Source organism: Apaloderma vittatum, unplaced genomic scaffold, assembly GCF_000703405.1.
Source record: "Apaloderma vittatum isolate BGI_N311 unplaced genomic scaffold, ASM70340v1 scaffold24613, whole genome shotgun sequence".
In the NCBI taxonomy this organism is placed as follows: Eukaryota; Metazoa; Chordata; class Aves; order Trogoniformes; family Trogonidae; genus Apaloderma; species Apaloderma vittatum.
Genome location: NW_009706845.1, coordinates 31,619 through 48,847, shown reverse-complemented (window position 1 = coordinate 48,847; position 17,229 = coordinate 31,619). Strand labels below are relative to the sequence as shown.

The 17,229-nt window shown below is 47.5% G+C and overlaps 1 protein-coding gene across 1 annotated transcript; it reads left to right on the top strand.

Annotated features, from left to right (window-relative positions):
* The first annotated feature begins 8,449 nt into the window (after positions 1–8,449).
* Positions 8,450–9,472, top strand: LOC104271320 (putative P2Y purinoceptor 10). Its single transcript, XM_009865953.1, has one exon. The coding sequence runs from the start codon at positions 8,450–8,452 to the stop codon at positions 9,470–9,472; it is 1,023 nt and encodes a 340-aa protein (XP_009864255.1).
* Positions 9,473–17,229: the final 7,757 nt, after the last annotated feature.

Genomic DNA, 17,229 nt, shown 5'->3' with positions numbered 1-17,229 from the left:
GCCTCTTGGACAAACTGGGCAAAGACATTGAAATCACCACTGACAAGAATAAGCAGGGGTCGCTCCCCCACAAAATTCTCTTTCATGCCCTCCAGAAGTTACTGGATTCTGTGTGTTGAGGGATTCCGAACCGTAAAGGATGGCAAAGAGGCTTTAGCAAAGACAACCGACGGAGCTGTTTTTAGTATCAGCTGCATGGAAAATACTTCTCAGAGGCTCTGGGGTGTGAGAGTGGAAGACATTATTTCCTCCTTCAGTTTCTGCTGAAAAACAGACCTTCGGAAGTAAGTAACAACAACAAAAGAGCAACGTTTCTGATGGGTAAGTACTTGTGGCCGGTGCTGGCGAGCCCCAAGTCTCCCGCGAGAAGATCGCAGAGTTTCATCCCGCTGCAGAGATTTAAGGTCTGAACCGAATCTGGGGCGAGCTTCCAAGGCACTGGGTACCCCAGACTCCAAAACATTCTAAGATTTCCTTTCTCTTTCTGCTGTCGAAGAGGAATATTTTCGTTACTGTAGAAACACTCGGGTATGAAGGTTTCCATGATTTATTCACGGTTTCAAGAGCCCACGGAAGGGAGCTGGGATGTGATCGGTGATGAACTCAGACAGAGCTAGCAGGCCTCTCTGTTAGGAAACGCTCCTGTTTTGAATTAAAAACCTATCTATTTCAAACAGAATCTGCCTCTCTTTTGGACAAAAGTAACATGGAGCTCTGTGCTAGGACCAGAGGAAATAATTAACAACATGATTTAACGGCGCTGTGCAACTGTAGCTCTGTAACAGCGAAAAGAGCCACTAATGAGCAATGATATTTCAGTTGCCATAAAAACGCAGGCAGGTAATTAGAAATTGTTTTCCACAGCCCACACAGTTTTTACCTTTTCAATATGCCTGCTTTACTTCTTTTTTTTTTTTTTTTTCACAAGGGAAAAAGGATTACCATCTTGGGGCCCAAATACACAGATAAAAATACAGAATTTTGAAATGTTTGCCATTCTGCGTTCCTCTTTCTGTTATCTGATTTATAGCATGCAAGAGGATTTTAGAATAAACAACATGTTGTCATACCTTAATCAGCATATATGCTTTTCAATTCCTACTATAAGTGATTCTAGTCCTTTAAATAAGACAGTCTAATCATCCAGAAGAAGACAGACAATCAGGGTACAAATATTTACTTTCTGGTTGTGTAACTTTTGACCAAATTCAAGTAATGTCTTGCTAGTACCTTTCACTGAATATCTGCTTTTCTATAGGCTTGAGTTGGCAACAAAATACATTTGCCATCCAGGCTATGACATGAAATCTAAGTCTTTATTTCAGGCAAGTGTTAGTAATTACATAATATTAGCGATACTAACAATATTTTTTTTTTCCCTTGTAATTTGTCTCGACGGAGACTGATTTTCTTTTTTCCCCCTCATGTGACTCCTTTTCTTGTACATGTGGAAAGCATGCACATCTAAGCAAGCCTGCTTCAAATAGTCTATGAACTAAAATGCATTGATGCTGTTATTGCCTGGTAAGACCTAATTACGCCTTTTGAAAAAGAACTCAGAAGGAAACAGAAGCATGAAGCAGGCACACTAACATCTTCCTACATATGTTCCCTTTGGACGTCAAAACAAGCTTCCTAACAGACAAACGTGGGGCTGGTTTTTTGTATTTCTTGTTTGTGTTAATGCCACGAGAACGTGTATTGCTCAATCCTTCTTTACACAACAGCGGCAGCAGCGAACATCCAGGCTGCAGCAGCCTGGGGCGTAGAATCATGGAATCATAGAATTAAAGACTCTGGAAAATCATCGGAAAAGACCTCTAAGGTGATCTAGTCCAACCATCTACCCAACACCACCACGCACGCGCTTCTCATCTCCATGGTGGAGGACGCGAGGGACGTGCTGCAGACCAGCCTGGGGAAGGTCCATGAGGCAAGAACCCACTGAGATCAAGCCCCTTCCTCAGCCCCAGGCAATCCTGCCCACGCTGCTTTGCAGGAGCCCCGCTCTCCTCTAACGTAGGGAATTATGGTAGTGAGCGCTTCTGGCGAGCTCGTTATTCTGGTAAGCAACGACCAAGAGCAGGAACCGTCTTTGGCATGCATGCAAATCAAAGTTTTACTTACTTAATTAGGGCAAACGGGCCTATAGGGAAAGTACATCTGTAACCAGCATAACTATCTGCAAAGTCCCTACAGTAAGTTCAGTTTTATCAGCAGAAAAAGCCACTTCCTCACTCCCTGCCTGTGGGATAACCGATATGCAATACTGGCAAGCAAGGTTCAAATCCTCCAGGCTGGCTACGCCATGGTCATCTCCCAGCACTGAGCGCGCGCGGTACCAGATAGGTCACTCAGAGCTGGTCTCAACATACGCAGCCTTCTAGCTGGGTCTTAACGAAAGCCAGCCGGCAAACATCCTTCTGTTTCAGACGGGAAAACATTCTCGCTGCTTTGCAACCGAATAAATTTGAGTGCGAAGAAATTCAGCAGAATCGTTCTGTGGGGTTTATATGATTTGCGCCTTTAAGTGTCTGTCTTGTTCCTACACTTCTCCTACAACAATCTGCCCTAATCCTAAGGCTGCCAGAACCATTTGTGTGTGCGAGCACAGGGCAACAACAGGAGCTGCATCTCTTCTGTAAGCGAACCCGTTCTTAAATATATAGTGTATTTTCACAAGCACCCTTTTTTAGTGTGATAATTTACTTTCGTAACCGACACGTACAAGTGCAGCTGGGATTAACTTCCACTCTCCTTTCCACAAAGACTGTGGCTTTTGCTCAAAGCGGACAGTGATGACTGAGCGAGGGCTGAAAGCATTATCGATGCAAGTTCACACAGACCAGAGAGCATCTGCAGAAGAGTTGATAATGTTTGTTTTCCACAAATGCTCGTGGGGTCAGTCAGTGAACTGTTTCTGAATCGCTGTTCCCAGCTGAGGGTCTGCTTCGCTTGCCGGGCTGCAGAGCACTGTGCAGTGATTTAGTGTTAAGGGCAACTTTGTGATTGGAAAAATTCCAGCAAACACGTTCCCATTGCTTATGAACAACTTAAAAAAAAAATCAGCCAAACAGGATGTACTGATAAACACTGAGACAGCGGCCAAAAGCTCACTATTGCTTTTCATGAAGGCCATACAAATAATTTTAAAATAAACAGCCGACAACCTCCCAGCTTCTACCAACCTCCTTTGACAATTCATGGAAACAGCTCAGAGCTGCATAAAGCACAGAGCTGCGTTTTACGGGGTGTTCACTGTGGGGCGTTCTTTTTTCGAATCAGAGCCATTAAGCTTGGGTTTCTGAGGTTTCTGAGCAGTCGGACACCAACACCTACATTGTCCTGCAGCCAGGTAATAGCTGCAGCGATGTTCTGCTGCACAATTTTAAACCACGACGCAGCTGCTGAGCTACAGGGACACTCGGGTGCTGCAAGCCAGAGGTCAGTCCTGAAGAGGCAAAACCAACCACTTTCTGAAAATCCAAACAACTAGTTCCTCTAAGCGCTAAAGTCTCAGCCTCACTAACGCGTTTGCCCCCTGGGATAAGGGTGAGGCTGGATTTCCCCCCATTGCTTGAAATAATTTAGAAGTGCCGCTACTTGGCGTTTCTGGCAGCCGACTCCTTTAAGGTCCCTTCCAGCCCAAGCCATTCTACCACCCTGTGAGCTCCAGCAAGCGTAAACTGAGCTGCCTGCTTATTTAGCTGGAGAGAAATGTCAAGCAAGGCTTGTCTGAGTGCTATAAAAAGCCATTGGGAAGTCAGACTTGAAAAGCAAGAGGATTTAGCACCAAGGGAAATAGCAACCACCAGCCGAGGCTCACACACAGCAATGACCTCCTACAGCCCCGCGAGCAGCAGGCGAGAGCAAAGCTGAACTTCCCAGAGAGGAGCAACCAGAAACCTCGGGAGCATCTCCGGGGTCAGCTCGGAGCTGTGCTTGGAGAAGAGGAAGGGTGGGAGAGGAGGAAGGGGTGCCCTGCAGACAGCAGCGCCCAGCTCCGCTCGGCACCCTCTCCCGCAGATGCCCGAGAGGCACCACATCATCCCGATGGGGCGGCAGGAGAGAAAACACCGGGGCCGAAGGCACATGCACCTGATTTGGGGGCAGGGTCCAGAAGCGAGTAGGGGAGCTGCGGCACCTCGCAGAATGTGACGTCATTCAGGTTGTGGTGCAGCCGCGAGCCTCTGCTTCCTCCTGCGAGCACACTTGCACCCGGCCGGCTTTCTGCTGAAAAGGTAAGGCTGCTTTTAAGCTCTCTCTGTGATCTAGAACCAACGTTAAACACGCCGGTGCCGGCTGCTACAAAACAGTTGAGCTCCTCAGGCTTTTTTGTTGGGGTTGGCTCTTGCCAGGAGGAGATTTGGGGCGCTTGGTCTTGAGAAAACAGCAGCAGATCCCCTGTGGGAACGCGTGGAGGAGTTGAAACAGCGGCTGCATCAAAGTCGCTGTTGCTAGACAAAGCAAAACGTTGCGGGGTGGGCAATTAGCGGTTCTCCAACTGCTCTCCAGCATCATTACTAGGCATAATTTCCTTCTTTTGCCTGATTTTTCAGGAAATATATTTTATTTTGAAGTCGCACTTGACAGTAAGGGAATCTTGCAAATTTGTTTTTTCTGATGGTGATTTGTATTACGGTTAAAAAAAAATCGACGGGCTGCCTGTCTTTGTGCCATCCAACACTCTTCGAATTGCAACAGTAGGAAATTAATTAGTCAGGGGGACGTAAAAATGACAAAAGTAGCAAGATTGGTTTTGTTACTGAGAATCCTGAGCTGGTTTTGATTTATAACTCAGACTGCAGTTACCAGTCTGGATTAAAACCTAACTTACTTTATGCACTGAAGCTTTTAAACCGTACTTTGCAAACGTTTACTGATGGGCTTGCGCTCCCTTGCACCGGCAGCTCAGCTCTGACGGGAGCTCAGCAAAACAGCACGTTCGCACTTTGGTGCTTTGGGAAAGGATGCAGAGTGGGTGGCCCCCGAATCTGAAATTTCTTAAAAGTAAATCAAAAGGGCATTCACGCCGAAGGTGAGTCAGCCTGTCAGATGTGGCTCGCCACAGATTGCTGTAGGAGAGGGCTGGAGCAGGTGGGTAAGGGAATGATTTTTGCTCGGGGAGCGAGTGAAAGTGTCAGGACCTTGGCTCCCGCGGGAGCACCACCGGTCACGGGAATTGCATCCCTCGTGGAAGCCCTTTGGTGGGACAACCCTCCAGGGAGCGTGTCCCTGCCCTGCGGGGCTTCTGCTGTGACAATTAGCCTGGCGTTGCAAAAAGAAACCGTCTCCTCCCAACAGATCAGACATGTCTCATTGATATTTATGAGTGACATGCTGATCTGCTCCTTTTTTTTTTCTTTTCTTTTTCTTTTTTTTTTTTTGTGGAAAGAGGAAAAAAAAAAACACCAGAAAAAGTACCTCCAACTGTAGAACTTTCCACTTCTGACTGTAGAGGTTTCATACGGAAGCGTGATGGCGCGAGACATTCGCAGCCGTGCAAGAGGGCAGAGTGTAGAGGCATTTGTGTCTTAATCAAATCAATTAACCTGTCTGCTAATGGGCATGCCGGAAAGACCCAGGACTCTGGGATGATGTTCCCCTGCTTCTCGGTCCTATCAAGATGAGCATTTTTTTCTTAGAAATGCCACGTTTAGCTTCCAAATATCCAGCTACCAGTCATTATGTCCTTACTGCAACAGCCTCAGAAATGCAGACTCTAGTTAAAACGTAAAGAGCAGTAGTTAGACAAATGTATTTATTTACTACTGATTATTTTGAAATTTTGCATTCTGAAAACAACATGGCAACAGGAGCTGTCTCCCTGCAATGTGTAAATAAGCATCGATAAAATCTGATGGAGCTTCTCAGCCTTCTACCCTTGCCGTACGCACGTCACTTTGTTTTCTTAACAGTTTTGGAGACCTCATTTCAGGCTGATGACACTCAGTGACATCTCTGGGCGTTTGCTTTTGCGCACGGGCGGGAAGATAAGAGGACAGAATTAAGCTTCAATCTGAACAAGAGAGATGGGAGGAAGGGAAGAAACACAATTCTTTTGTAGCCCCCTGTGCCTATGCCTGGCTGCAACATTGTCCAAGGAGGAGCTTTAATCTAATTATATTTTTATGGCTTTGCAACGAAGCCATTCATTCTCAGAAAATGCCCTGTCATGATGAGCCAGCAGCTCATTGTGTATATATTTATTAATTGTGTTCATGCATTTGCGCTGCCAGCCAGGTCAGCCCTCCCCATAACGGCCTGACCTCAAGTCCACTGAATGCAACGAGCAGAGGCTTTGACTCCCTGGGCCATACACCTCCTGTTCATCAACCACGGTGTCATATTTGCTGGGGCTGGTGGGGACAGGACATCACCTTGCATTTCCACAGGTTGAGCTTTATCAACTTTTGGCTCTGAGGTTCAAAGCAACTCCCTGGTCTCCATCAAAGTGGAGCTTCCCAGGACTCCTCTACCTGTAAATAACAGCAACAAGGACTACTCCTGGGAGCACGTTTTGGTTTTTTCCCCTAATATCAGGTATTCCGGCAACACTAGAGTTTTTAATTTTTTCACCCCAAAAGGTAGCAACCCAAACTTCTGAGAACCTGGCCACAATCCTGCCTCCAGCCACTCCGACAGCCCTAGTCCCTTGGGGGTTAGAAAAATACCTTCAAGAAGAGGGCAAAGAAATTAAATCTTGATTAACTCTGACACCTTGTGGACAATTACCAGATGAAGGCCGAGGGGACACCTCGAGGTGCCGTGGTCTCCACCTTGATGTGGCTCGTCAGTGTGCCCGCGCACAGTTGGCTGCAATCGAAAAAGCGAAAGCTGAGTTCTGGTATCAGCATCGCCCTCGTGTTAGAGCAGACACATCCTGGACGCGCTGGTTTGCCCAAAACGGCTCCGTTCGGCGGCCGGTTTGAGTCAGCAGCCTGAACTTGATCGTTCTTATTGCCGATGTTGCGGTCTGGTCTGTCGCTGTCACATGAAATGTAAATGTAAATAAGGACTGGCTGTATCTAGGGGAGCGCAGTAAGCAAACTGACTGTTATGACTCATTTGAACTGATCAACACGCGCCACCATTTAAATATAAGCGCGCCCTTAAAATAGAACATTTTGCAAATGTGCCTCTATGGTTTCAGTGGCCACATAGCCCTGGTGTCAGGCTAACGTTGACATCCAGGGGAAACCAGGTAGCTACTGACTTGGAAATTGGCTCTTTAAGGGCTTCTTGGAAAGGTGGGAGGACACCTGAAGAGCCAGAAATTGTGTATAGCGAGCAGTTCTTTTACCAGACAAGGGCTGCATATCCAGCTAAAGCTGCAGACAAACCAGATGGAAAGGGAACACAAACCTCCAGAGTGCCAGAAAGTCACTGCGCTCTCAAGAAATGGGTTGTAACCCCCCATTTACCTCTCTGAGAAGCAACGACCTGAGCGAACACCCCAGTCTTGGTGTTCTGAGGAGCACCAGAAAGGAGAGCGGGAGGCCCTCAGCGTTGCTTCTCAGACCACTGGGTTTGCAGTCATGGGCCAGATGCATCTTTCCCCCTCATTTCCAGCACTTTTTGCACCCTCCCCATGGACACATTCCTGCCTTGTGATAGGAGCATGGCTGTGGTGTCCTGGGATGGGGCCTGAAAAATGAAAAAAAAAACAAAAACAAAAACAAAAACCAAAAAAACTCCTTCGGGCAGCATCTGTACAAGCTGCCAAATCCAAGTACCACAATGATTAAGAAGCTGAAAAAACAGCTCTTTGTGTTCTTTGTCCCTGGAGACCTCTAAACACTACTCTTTGTTGGTTTGGGTGGTTTTTTATTTAACATAGGAAAAAAACATTAGTAACAGCGTACGAGTTACTAATATCTACCTACAGAGACACTTCTAGCAAATGCCCCTCGCCAGCACTGCAGGAAATGAGTCAGGAGGAATGAATCAGTGTCTGCAGTGCCACTTGGAATAGGAAGCTGATATTCAATTTCTACCATTCTGTTAGACACGGGAGGGAATCACTGGACTGAGACTTATAACCCTGTGGGGAAATACCTCATAAAACCAAGCTCCTGCCTGTCTTTCCTTGCTGAGGACAAGGCCAACTACAAAAGCTGATGAAAGAAAGATGGCCCTGGCAGTTCAGCGTGTAACATTTCACCATCCCCACTCACGTGAATCAAAGGAGAGCCAGGAACTGGAAGTATCTGAAAATAAGATTATCAGGTGGGAAAAAAAAGCATTAAAAAACGAGGCTGCTGGGGTGGTGAGAAATGGAAGTTAATCTGAATAAGTGTCTGCTTGTTACGTCAGTTTAAGGGCACAGCTTTTCCCCATCATGCCAGAGAAGGTGAGGTCCCACTGATGGGGTCACCCCTGCAACACCCAGGGTACACCTGAATGGCAGGTAAAGCTTTCACAGCCCCTGTTTTTATTCTCTGCAGGAATGACCCACCTGCCCTACACCACGACAGCCATTTCCAGCAGCCCAGTCATGACGCAGAACAACCTGACCTGCTCCAGTCACAACATAACCTTCAAAAACAGCCTGTACGCGACCACCTACACCCTCATCTTCATCCCCGGCCTCCTGGCCAACAGCGCTGCCCTCTGGGTCTTGTGCCGCTTCATCAGCAAGAAGAGCAAAGCCGTCATCTTCATGATCAACCTGGCCGTGGCCGACCTGGCTCACGTCCTCTCGCTGCCACTGCGAATCTACTATTACATCAACTCCACGTGGCCTTTTGGGAGACTCCTTTGCTTGCTCTGCTTCTACCTGAAGTACCTCAACATGTACGCCAGCATTTGCTTCCTCACCTGCATCAGCATCCAGAGGTATTTCTTCCTGTATCAGCCCTTCAAGGCCAAGGACTGGAAGCGGCGCTACGACGTGGCCATCAGCGCGATGGTGTGGCTCTTCGTCGGGCTGGCGTGCTTGCCGTTCCCCATCATGCGCAGCTATGGCCTGGCCAAAACCACCAACACCTGCTTTGCAGACCTTCAAGTTTGGCAGATCGACAGCAAGGTGGCCACCGTGCTGATGACAGCCACGGCGGAGCTCCTCGGCTTCATCGGCCCGCTCATCGTTATTTTATTCTGTACCTGGAAAACAAAAGACTCTCTTCGGGGTTTCCAGATACCGCTGGAAAACAGCGGCGAGAGGCAGAAGGCTTTAAGGATGGTTTCCATGTGTGCCATCGTGTTCTGTGTGTGCTTCGCACCGTACCACATCAACTTCTTTTTCTACATGTTGGTGAAAGAAAACGTCATCACAGATTGCGTCCTGACTACCATCACGCTCTACACCCAACCCTTTTGCTTAAGTCTTGCGAGTCTGGACTGCTGTTTGGATCCGATCCTGTATTTCTTTATGACCTCAGAGTTTCAGGACCAGCTGTCAAAGCACAGCAGCATGGTCATCAGGAGTCGGCTCATGAGCAGAGAGAGTGCCTCATCCGCTAAGGAATGACAAGAAAGCCACCTTAAATCAATGAAGATATTTCGTATCAAATCTGGGACTGTTCTGTGGCACTCGATTACCAACTCCGTTGTGGAAGATCCTGCACGTTTATTGAGGGGAGCTTTGTGGCACTAGAAATCTTTTGAGATCTAGAAGATGAAACTCTGTTTAGGACTGACGTCTTGGAAGCTGAGGAGCGACCAAACTGGCGTGACTACACCTACTGCTGTGCCACCCGCTCCTGACCTAGCTGGACTGGAAAATACACAGAAGAGAGCGACAAAACTTTTGCTAGGAAACAGTGGAAACATCCCAGGAGATTTCCTACTATTTTTCCAACTCCACGGCTCTACGATCGAGCCAAAGACAATCCACTCCATACACCAACATACACAGAAGTGTCTTCTCCACAAAAAACACGCAACGCGTAGGAGAAGCTGAAAATGACCAGTAATAGCAAACGATGGTTCTGGTCTCTGCACTCAGGGCTGAGGACATAAGAAGGCTGGCAGCTTACTTCAGCACAGCAGCCCCAGAGCTTGTTGCTGCCCACTCCTGGCTTTGAGTGCATCTCACTTGTCACCAGACTCCCCCTCCCGCTCTCATACATGATTTCCTCCTCATGCAGCTCTAAGTTTGCTCCTTAATTGCTGTTGCATCCCGTAACTTGCACCTCCAGCTGGTGTGAGACCGTCTGCAAGACAAATTCTCCCAACAGCTCCCCAGACACCCCAAAGAGCGGGACCGTCCCTTGCTCCGAGTGACTTTCTTCCCCTCCGGGCTGCCCCCGTTGGCAAGGGGGGGTTCAGCCCGTGGCCTTTGCCTTTGGACCCCAGGGAGCAGGATCACCAGGAGCATGGGCTTGGCGTCAGTGGACTTGACGATACTGGAGGTATCGTGCCGTCCTCACTCTGTTCTAACGTGTGGCTTCTTGGGCCCAGAGCTACCTGAGATGGATCAGTCCTGCGAAACCTCGGCTCCAAGGGGTCAACTCACACGTCTTTTTAAAAATCACCTTGCCGAGGTGATTTCACTAGCAGAGCACAGGCTAATTTCTTCAGTATATCATTCATTGGGGAATTTTCCACCAGCTCCTCTCACGATCTTAGTGTTTAAATTTTTATAATCAGCTACAAAGATTTGAAAAGCAGCAATAAGATGACACTTACTCCTTATTTGGAATCAGTGACAGCTCTTTGGCTAAGTTCACCCACTTGGTGCAACTTCAAGGGTGTCCTCACGATACTTGGGGATTGTTTTGGCTGAACAACACAGGCACTGATTCATTGCCTTTGAAAACTTGCCTTTTTTCAAAAGGAACGTGTAAAATTCTCCGTAAGCATCTTACGTGTTGCTACAAATACAGAAAAAAATACCAGAAACACTTTCTAAGTGTATTTTAACCATTCAATTCCATTTAATTACCTTATAACTCAGCCAAAACCTTTCTGTGTACCACGTTTTCCCTACTTGACTGTTTTACATTAGAATGGGGAAAAAAGGAAACAGTAGCCAGGTTGCAATGACCATTACTCTGGAGTTCCTCTGAAAGGCAGCAAAGAGATAGAGGAAACACAAGAAGCTCTTGTAGTTCTCCTCCCATTCGAGGGAAGATGAACTTAATCTTCCATGTAGATAAGTGAAAATATCAATATACGCCTATCTGAAGGAAATGACAGTCACAGTTAGCCTTCTGCTGAGAAAACTGCAGAGAAGGCAAACATTCACCTCCCACCAAAGGCCACGGAAACGTTTTCTCCGACGTAACGGGCAGCTCATTACACAACTGACACACACACACAGGTTACACACTGCAAGTAGTCCCTTCAAAAACGCGAGCAGAGATTGATGCTCGGGTACACAGCCAAGCATGCACCACAATGTTTTTGTAATTTAGCAGCTTTCTTGTAAGCTAGACACAATAGAGTATTGTCACCAAAGGAGATTTTGGTTTCAAGGCTTGTTTTGAGGATTTTTATGGTCTGGATCTGCTAAGCATGTGGCTGGGAGCAGTTTGCAGTGATTTCTTTCTCATGCAATTCCCCATTAATCAGGTGAAAACAAGTTGAGGGCACTATTGTGGTAACTACATAGCTTGTCTTACATTTTTCATTCCAAAGTCTGATGCTTAAAAAAAATAAATAAATGCAGTTTTGCAAACATAAACTGAGTTTTGCACTTATCACTTACATCTAGAAAACCAAACGGTGCCAGCTCCTCCTTGAATCAGATTTCAAGTGACGGAATGCATCACCACCTATTACTCTTAAAAAGATTGCTTGCTTGTCTACAGAAAGGTTTTCACTCCACTCTGACTGGTGTTTCTTTATTTTCCAAAACTACAGCACTTGCGTTGGATTTAGAGGAATCTGGGGGAGAGAGAAGTCCTCCATGGGAATAGCTGTGCTGCAGACAGAGCACGACCGGGTGAGGAGTGACTCCTGCATCCTTACGTGCAGGCAGGATGGCAGAAACCATCTCTATCTCATCCAACAGTCATTTTGCAGATCCAAATCTATAGGGCTTAAAAGAAACCACCCACATCATTTGCAACGGTAAAGCAGAAATCGGTAACTGCGGTCCCCTGTGTGCTGAAAGTTAGAACGTGGACTGGGCAGGGGAATACCTGCTCCAGCATCTCCATGTCCAAAGAGTGATGGTGGCTCTCCCACACTTAACCTGGACACCAAATTCGGTGACTCCATGAGGGATAAGACTCCTTGTCACCGTGATGGCATCCCCAAGCACCTCGGCTGCTCCGCTCTCCCCCACCTCACTGCTCTCTGAGCTCCCTTAGACACCCCAAAACTGTCCTTTTTACACCCTGCACATGAGGAAAAAAGTCACAATCAACACTTTTGAGTCTTTCAAGGCTCAACACTCTGATGTGCAGGAGGTTTGGCAACCTGGCTGAACCGTCTCTTCTGGTGTGTGGGAAAGGGGACTGGTTTTGTCTGGGATAGAGTTAAACTGGCCATGTGGCACGTAGCTGCCAGGTGGGGTTAACCATGTTGGAAAGCTAACCCAGATGGTCACAATGGTAAGTAACGAAAGATCAAGGAAAACCTTCTGAAAGCATGTAGAGAGTTAAGGGCCATCAGTCCGGCCTCCACGAACCCCTGTGTGAAACCCAAAGCCTTTAAGTTTGAGTCCTCCAAAAGCCACAGCAATGCGGCTCGGGAGAAGAACCGACAAATCCAGCATTACTGCTGAGGAGGACGGCGTTTCAGCCGCCTGCACGGCTGGGAGGTGCTGGATCCCACGTGAGACCCGGGGCTGCAGGTGCCGGCTCTTCCTGCCAGTGCTCTCACACTTTCAAAGGCACAACGTGCCCAGCTCTAGTTCCTGTAAATCACCTCCTTTCCTGCAACCAGCAAACACGTTGATTATTTAGACAGGAGGAAATATAATTTCATGATGTTGCTCCTGGATTATCTCCCATGCTGGTCCCACTGCCCAGACTCACCAGCTATAAAAGAAGACACCTTCATCCTTCTTAGGCAGACACACACACACGTACAAAAAGAAAAAAAAAAAAAAAAAGTCTTTCAACAAAGATGCCACAGCAAGGCAGGAAATAACCAAGACAAGAGGCTGGGTCGAGCTCTGATGGATCTGAAGGGCTCCACTGGCACTGGGTGCTGGAGCAACCCCGCAGCCATCCTCACCCCAAAAGGAACTGCTCGGCATGGAAATGTGGTGAGGTGTCTGAGCCACCCCCACCGAGGGCAGCGCACGTCTGCCGACAGCACAGCCTGGGCAAAACCACAGCACGACGTGCCCTTCTTCTCTAGAACACAAGCCAGTCACTCATCAGCAAGAGAAAATGTGTTTGTAGTGCCAGCAAACAGTCACCCCAGCTCGGTGATTCCTGTTCTGCTTAAGAAAGGACCCAAATACAGACGCATTTGGAAAGAAACCCCGTGGGATTTCACACCTTTCTGCAAAGCTCAGGTTCTGGGCTGCAGGACCTTGCAAATACCTCAGCTTCATTTTCTTTCCTTAAATGAAATTACTGGCTCGCTGTTCAGAGAAAAACCCAAATGTGCTGTAGACGCAGGATAACAGCAACTCCCCAAGCCCCAAGTCTCTGCACAAGGGCTTTGTATGAATAAGACCTCCTCCTCTTGTTTTTCATACATCCTTCAGGTGCATCCTGTCAGATATTTCTGAATGCTGAGCACTTAAAGAGATGCTGATCATATGCATTTGGCCTTTTGCCCACAGGATGCCAGGCTAAAGGCGAAGACGACCTTTATCTGGTGGCCTCAGATAAAGTCTCAGTTATAAAAAAATTCCTTTGTGTCTTCTGCCTTTGAAAGTATAACATTGCATAGCATAAAATATGTGTTAAGTACCGGTAATGAACCAGAAGAGCAGAAATGTTGAACAAATACCTGCGTGGAGTTGACAGGAGAATGAAGAGGTTGGTCGGTGTATGTCAAAGGAAAAGGCTCATGAATCCATCAGCCTCTCATGACTGAAAAGGTTGCAATCCTTTGCAAAAGTACTCCAAAAAGCTGATGAGCAGAGGAAGGACTTGGTTACAAACCCCGAGGTGCAAGTCTATGGTCTGACATCCCCCGAGCCCTCCTTCCCCAGCAGCGCTGCCATAAACACGTACCCAAAAATAGGGCTCAGAGACGGCTGGATGTGTGCTGTGGACACAGAAGTAGGATGTCCTAGGCAGGATATCCTGATAAAGCAACCACTTCACTTTGGGATAAACCTTTAACCTCTGGAGAGGGACGGGGCACAGAGCCAGGCTCCCTCCCGCGAATCTGGGAATGTTCTGCAAATACACAAGCGCTGCCCTTTCTCACAAGGATCAGCATCAGCTGCTGAAAACGATGCTCAAGAAGAAAACCCAGAAGGATAAGCAGCTCTTGCGTCTTCCAGACCGCTTTGCTCTCAGCTGAGCCGAGAAGCACGAGGCTTCGCAGGTTCTTATTTGCTAGAAGGCTACGTTTACGTGATGGATAAGCAAGCGGTAACGAAAAAGACCATAAATGTCTATAAAGGCTGCTGCATAACCCGCATATAAATTGGTCTCACTTTTGCCTTCATGAGGATGTTGACCAATGAACTTAAGTAACTGAATCTCCCCTGACCACAAGGCACGAGGTCAACCATCCTCTTCCCCATTCTCTGTGCTACTGCCATGAAGCATCCCTTACTTCACGGTCACGACTCTGGTCCCCGTGCTCAGCATCTCTGCTGGCACAGAAAAACCCTGCCCAGGAGCTGGTGGGCTCCGATGCTGCAGGGAAAGGTGCCTCCTTCAACCCAGACCTTGAGCTGGCAACATACGCTACAATTAAAGGTTAAAATAGCTTCCTCCTTTCATTTCTCTTCCACAGTTAGTTTCCGCTTACATTTTCTATAATCGGTCATAGGACCGATTACAGAAAATTGATGGAGAGAGCAAGAATGGTGCTATTTATAGATAACCTACAGAGGGAAAGATGCCAAGAGCCATATTATTTCTGCAAGCCCTGGGGCTGTAAGATGTGACACTGTATATCAAGTAAAACTGCTCGGCTGGAAATGAGGCAGCTCTTAATGAGTTCCACTACAACATACGCCCGCCAGTTTTCAGCCATTCAGAAAGAAGGTCGTGCTTAGCAGGCAGTAAAAGAACCAAAAATTATATTTATACACACACACATATGGGAAAGGAATTAAAGGAGGCAAAAAGAAAAAAAAAAAAAAAAGGGAATGATCCACATTATGGGTGGTTTTAAACAACAGTATTTTGGGAAAATCTCCACCTTAAACCATCATGTGATTTCAGAAACACAGTCCGAACCCTCAGCTTTAGCCTACAGCCTTGCTAGTCTGAGGCTAACCAAACTTCCAAGAGAAGGAAGGAAAATTACTACTTTCCAGTAACTTACGCTGGCACAGTTTTCCTTTTTCCTTTAGCGAGCACTCACTGGAAGATTTTGTGCTTCTGTCTTTTACAGTTGTTTAGCAAGGAAACGGCGAGTGGCTGCACATAAAACAGCAGCAGCTCGACCGAAGGACACCATCGCCCGACACAACCGCTGCGCGAAAAGAAGGAAAGAAATCCGTGTCCGGGGTCTCTCCCGCACGACGTCATCGCCTCCCGGTTAACGTCATTAAGCCGCACGCGTTTTGTGCGGAGAAGAGAAACAAAATACAGGATTTCCTGTTCTGCAGGGGCCGTACGGGACTGCAGATGCCGGCAGGATCCCAGCCCTCCGCAAACATGTGGAAGTTGACCGAGGAGTCGCCGGGGCTGGGATCGCTGCGAACACCGGGAGGAAACCAGAGCAGAAAGCTCTCTCCTCACGCTCTCTAGCATGGATGTCAGTCCCTCCGAAGGATGGGAGTCACGGGAAGGTAAGCTCAATTTCTGCTTTGTGTTTTCTTCAGTAGGTTGAAGCTATCATAGGTTTGAGCAAAGTTATCACTTTATTTGTTTTTAGTTCTTCAAGCGATCTTATCGTGCAGCATCCTCAGCAGCTTCCGACTGCGCCCACGTATTTCTGCCTCGCTCGGCACCGAGGCGTGGGTGAGGGCAGCTCAGGGCATCTGAGCAGCCTGCTCTGCACAGCAATACCCGGGGGAAACGCCCGTTTTACCCCCAATACTTCCATTTTGCCATTAGGGACAGAAGCTGCCACAACCGGCCAGCTCCGTTTCTGTGTTTCCTATTAGTGTCTAGATGAAACAAACAAAATTACAGCTTAAAACACAAGCATCAGAAAGCCTTCAGGACCTTATTGAAAGGCAAAATTTTCTTTAAAATTTTTGTTATTTTTCCTAGACTGCTTTTTTCTCCAGCATCCCAAGGTTGAAGGGAGGCAGCTCCTCCCTGGTCCCCCAGCTCAGACACTCCCCTGGCCAGGCTTGGAGCTCGGTTTTAGCCTGGCTTGTCCAACCAACCCACAGAAAAGACGAGGGTGAATTTGCCAGCAAATCTGGGAGCAGTAAAAAGAGGCAAGACCGCAGCGATGCCGGGCTGGGTGGGGTGCAGGGTGATTCAGAGTAGCCAGGCGACTTCCAACAATGACAGCCCCACACGCCTCCAGAAACATACTGCTAACGCACTCAGAAAAAGAAACACGGGTGTTTTTAAGAGGCTGCCTTAGCCTCCTAATTAATTGCAGAGTTAGGCTGATGTTTAATGAATCGCAGAGCTGTATACACCACCAGCGGTCTTACTCCTTTGGCTCTCCGCTCTGTAATTTCAGGATGCTACTGGAAAAAAAGCTCAGCTTTGCCACTTAAAAAAAGCACCCTCCAATCTGCGTGTAAATCCGTGCGCAGATGAAATCAAAAAGCAATCAAGGAACGGCAAGGAGTATTTCATACAAGCTTTATGAAGTCACTGAACAAACCCCCTGCCCAAGCCCACGGGAGCATCCCTGCCCCGACAGCGGCACCACTGACGGCGAAAGGCTGGGGGAGATGGAGGGGCTTGGGGCAAGGCAAAAAAATGAAAAACGATAAAAGAAAAAATCAATTAAAAGCAATCAAAAAGCAATCAAGGAACGGCAAGGAGTATTTCATACAAGCTTTATGAAGTCACTGAACAAACCCCCTGCCCAAGCCCACGGGAGCATCCCTGCCCCGACAGCGGCACCACTGACGGCGAAAGGCTGGGGGAGATGGAGGGGCTTGGGGCAAGGCAAAAAAATGAAAAACGATAAAAGAAAAAATCAATTAAAAGCAAAACAAAAACCAGCTTTTTGGGAAGTGGTGGCTCAGCGGGGAGGTCCCTGCTGCTTTCTCGTCAG